General features: G+C 32.4%; 1 protein-coding gene across 1 annotated transcript; it reads right to left on the bottom strand.

Moving 5' to 3' along the window:
* Positions 1-473: 473 nt before the first annotated feature.
* On the bottom strand, positions 474-1238 carry LOC124897915 (L10-interacting MYB domain-containing protein-like). Its single transcript, XM_047411542.1, has 2 exons — positions 912-1238; positions 474-776 (listed from the first exon to the last, which is right to left on the bottom strand). Exons 1-2 carry the CDS (start codon positions 1236-1238, stop codon positions 474-476), a joined length of 630 nt encoding a protein of 209 aa, XP_047267498.1.
* Between the last annotated feature and the right edge of the window lie 2238 nt (positions 1239-3476).

Here is a 3476-nt window from a genome sequence, read left to right as displayed (position 1 = left end):
AATAACTAATTATAAAGGTTCAATCATATGGTATACAACCATACAAACATAAATAAGATTCTGCAAAATAATAATGCAACTCACCATAAAAATGATCAAATCACATGATCACAACGTCTAAACAAAAACTAATAAATAAAGTTCATGCATACAACCATAAAGTTCAAAAGTGAAACAATAAAAATGTTTAATCATAGCAATACATTCTTCACATTTTCTTCGTGAATAATTGATAGTTATACTCCAACCATGACTTTCGAGCTTCATCATTAGTCAACTTGCAGAATACTTGACTCATCTCTTTCTAACCAACTTGTTCACTGAATAGTTGAACATTTCACTCCCTTCAGGCATATCAGAAATATTTGCTAACATATCCATGCATTTTTCGATGGTGGGCTCATTTTTACTAGGAGATGTAGCAGTGCTTTGGTTAGCTATAAACTCTACTAGAGAGTGTATTTCTTGTTTCATTAACGAGGATGCAGACTTTGTCTTGTTCTTTTCACTTGACTGCCACCATCAACATCACTCATAGATTTTGACCTTTTTAGTGAAGGTTCAGAAAACATAACAAAATCTACATTCTGCATATCATCACTTTCATCACTCTTTTCACCATTAGAATTAATAAACTGCTCCTTGTTATAACCATCAATACTATTTAATCCATCTTCATCGAGATCTATTCCGATTTTAGACATTTGTTCTTGATTTGTTGCACGTGCTTCTTCTTCCGTAGCAACAATATCAGCAAATAATGCATCATAATGAAACTATATGAGTGAAAGATCTTTATTTCTAAACTTTTTATACTCAGCATTGTCCTGAAAAATAAAGCACTTTGAGCAAACCAAGAAATTTAACACTGAAAGATATAAGAAACACATAGTATGTTATAAAAAATGTACCTTAATTTTTTGCTCCCACCAATTATCATCTGCTATAATTATTTTTTTCGTGAGGTCCCATCCTAAACCCGTCTCTCCTCTAATCAATTGCTTGAAAAGAGACCATTCCTTCTTTATGTAGTCCCAATGATTTTTTATTTGTAGTTTGGTATAGTTTCGTTCCGTCATTTTACTGAACTCATCAATCATATTTTTCTTTTCATTTTTTGCTAAATAACTATTTGGCCTATTTACTTTTCTAATCTCCTTTTCACATAACTCTAAAAAGAGGAGATGAGTAGCATTGTCCCACTTAGCATTAGCATGTCCCGAATTAGGTTCCGACATTCTCTGAAGAAATAGAATTTATTTATTATGACACTCTTATATTTTCAATCTCAAATTTGAGACAAGATAGTGAATCAAAGGAAAGGAAAGGTTATTTTTTTAGTTAACTTAAAGTAATTTGGTGTGGTGTACACACTTTTTAACTGTAAAATTGCACTAGTTGTTATAATAACTTGAAATAGATGACAAGTATCCTAGCATAATGTGAAATTACGAATTTACATGTTTCGCCCCCCATTGGTCTGATTCAATCTACCATACAGTTTCTTAAATTTTGATATTTCTTTTTGTTTCATATTTTGTAGTCTAGCTCTTGAAATTTGCATACTTTAATAAGTACTAGAGACATCACTTGCATACAATCTTGGTAAATACATAGTGATCATCACCTCAGTGACTCCAAAGTTATGGTCCGAAATGCTGGGGAGAAAACTAATAAAGATTCACCTTTTTTCAGTAACAACAACTACTAAGGACAAAATATCCTTACAACCAGAGGCGATCCAGAATCTGAATTCACCGGGTGCCAAGTAATTCAATCGGATTATTCATCTTTTCGATCTATAGGATAATTAACAAATCAATCAATAATAAAAGAACAATGATAAAATGACCAAACTTAAACTTTTAATAATATTACTAATATCATAATATCCATAATTCATTACAATTTCCCACAACGACTTTTCATATTCTGAAAACGATCAACAATGACATCATTACTTACATTTTTAAATACATCACGCTCTATGTAACATACTAAACAATCATTTAAATATTGATCACCAATACTATTTCGCACTTCATTTTTTATGTGCTTCATGGAAGAGAATGTTCTCTCAACAGTTGTCGTAGCGACGATTAAAACCAAAGTCAACTTCACAAGTAAATAAACAAGTGAATAAGTTTCTACAAGATTTGCCTCAACTAATGCGTTTGTGAAATCATATTTGCCTCAACTAATGTTTCAAGACAGGTTGACAAGGCCCTTTTTCAATATAATATTTCCTCACTTCATCTCGTCTTCGAGGATCATAATCAGAAATAGGTCTTCTTTCTCCCGGATTGGCTTTAAGTGAACCCAAATTGAGGTCAGTTATAAGACAAGAACGATTGACATTGACATTACTAGAACTTGATTGTGAATAATTAACCTTCTTGAAAAAATTCTCCATCTCAAATTCTCAATCACAAAACTAGAACAATTTCTCCTAAATCAAGTTATCAAGATACATAGATAATTCCAAATTTGGGTTTCTAGGCTCAAGAAAGAGAAACAAAATAATTTTTCAATATAACTTACGGAGAGCAAACAAAGAGAGAGAGCAAGCAGCAGCAGGAAACCTCAAGAACAAGAGTCTCAGTCGATGTTTTGATTTGGAATTTGGAAATAGTTTTTTTTTTTAATTTGGAAATAGGAATTTGGCTTTGCTTGGTATCAAGTACGCGTTGCAATTATTAACAAAGTCAGCTGGTGCCTTACTTTTTTAATGAAAAATTATTAACAAAAATGGTTTTAAAAAACAAATGGTACGCGTTGCAATTATTAACAAAGTCAGCTGGTGCCTTACTTTTTTAATGAAAAATTATTAACAAAAATGGTTTTAAAAAATAAATGCACCTTGGAGCTACAAAATCAGCTCTTTGCCACCCGCACTAGACAGTGTCTTGTTTTTGTGGGTGGCAGACTTAATTTTTAACTATATCTGTAAATATATACAGCTATATATATAGAGTTTCCGTCGAAGTTTGTGGGTGGCGTGCCACCCCCACGGGCCTTAATAGATCCGCCCGTGCTTACAACAACTATTGATCCAAAAATATCATTGGATGTTATAAAGTCAGTGCTCTATTCTTGTTTTTGTGACCATACGGTTGAACTATGAAAAGAAAGAACGTGTTACTGATAATAGTTTTATTTATGGTTTTAGTTTTTGAAAGAGGGGCTTCAACAACAGTAACTTATGATCACAAGGCATTGGTTATTGATGGAAAGAGGAGAATTTTGCAATCAGGATCAATACATTATCCAAGAACTACACTTGAAGTGAATGTTATCTTCTTATATTATGTTATACATTCCTATATGCCAATGTGGGGTCTTTTCTTTTCTTTTGATTTTTCAGTTTTCTGGTTGAATGTAGATATGGCCTGAGATAATTAGAAAGGCTAAGGAAGGAGGATTGGACGTGATAGAGAGTTATGTTTTCTGGAATTATCACGAACCTGTCAAAGGAG

The sequence above is a fragment of the Capsicum annuum genome, chromosome 4, assembly GCF_002878395.1.
Source record: "Capsicum annuum cultivar UCD-10X-F1 chromosome 4, UCD10Xv1.1, whole genome shotgun sequence".
NCBI lineage: Eukaryota > Viridiplantae > Streptophyta > Magnoliopsida > Solanales > Solanaceae > Capsicum > Capsicum annuum.
This window is presented reverse-complemented; position numbering and strand designations above follow the sequence as displayed.

What these genes read in the sequence shown, in the direction of transcription:
- LOC124897915 (XM_047411542.1), bottom strand. Translation starts at nt 1,238, where the DNA reads ATGTCGGAACCTAATTCGGGACATGCTAATGCTAAGTGGGACAATGCT. An exon ending in GGTGGGAGCAAAAAATTAAG is followed by an intron (nt 777 to 911) that starts GTACATTTTTTA and finishes TCACTCATATAG; the next exon opens with TTTCATTATGATGCATTATT.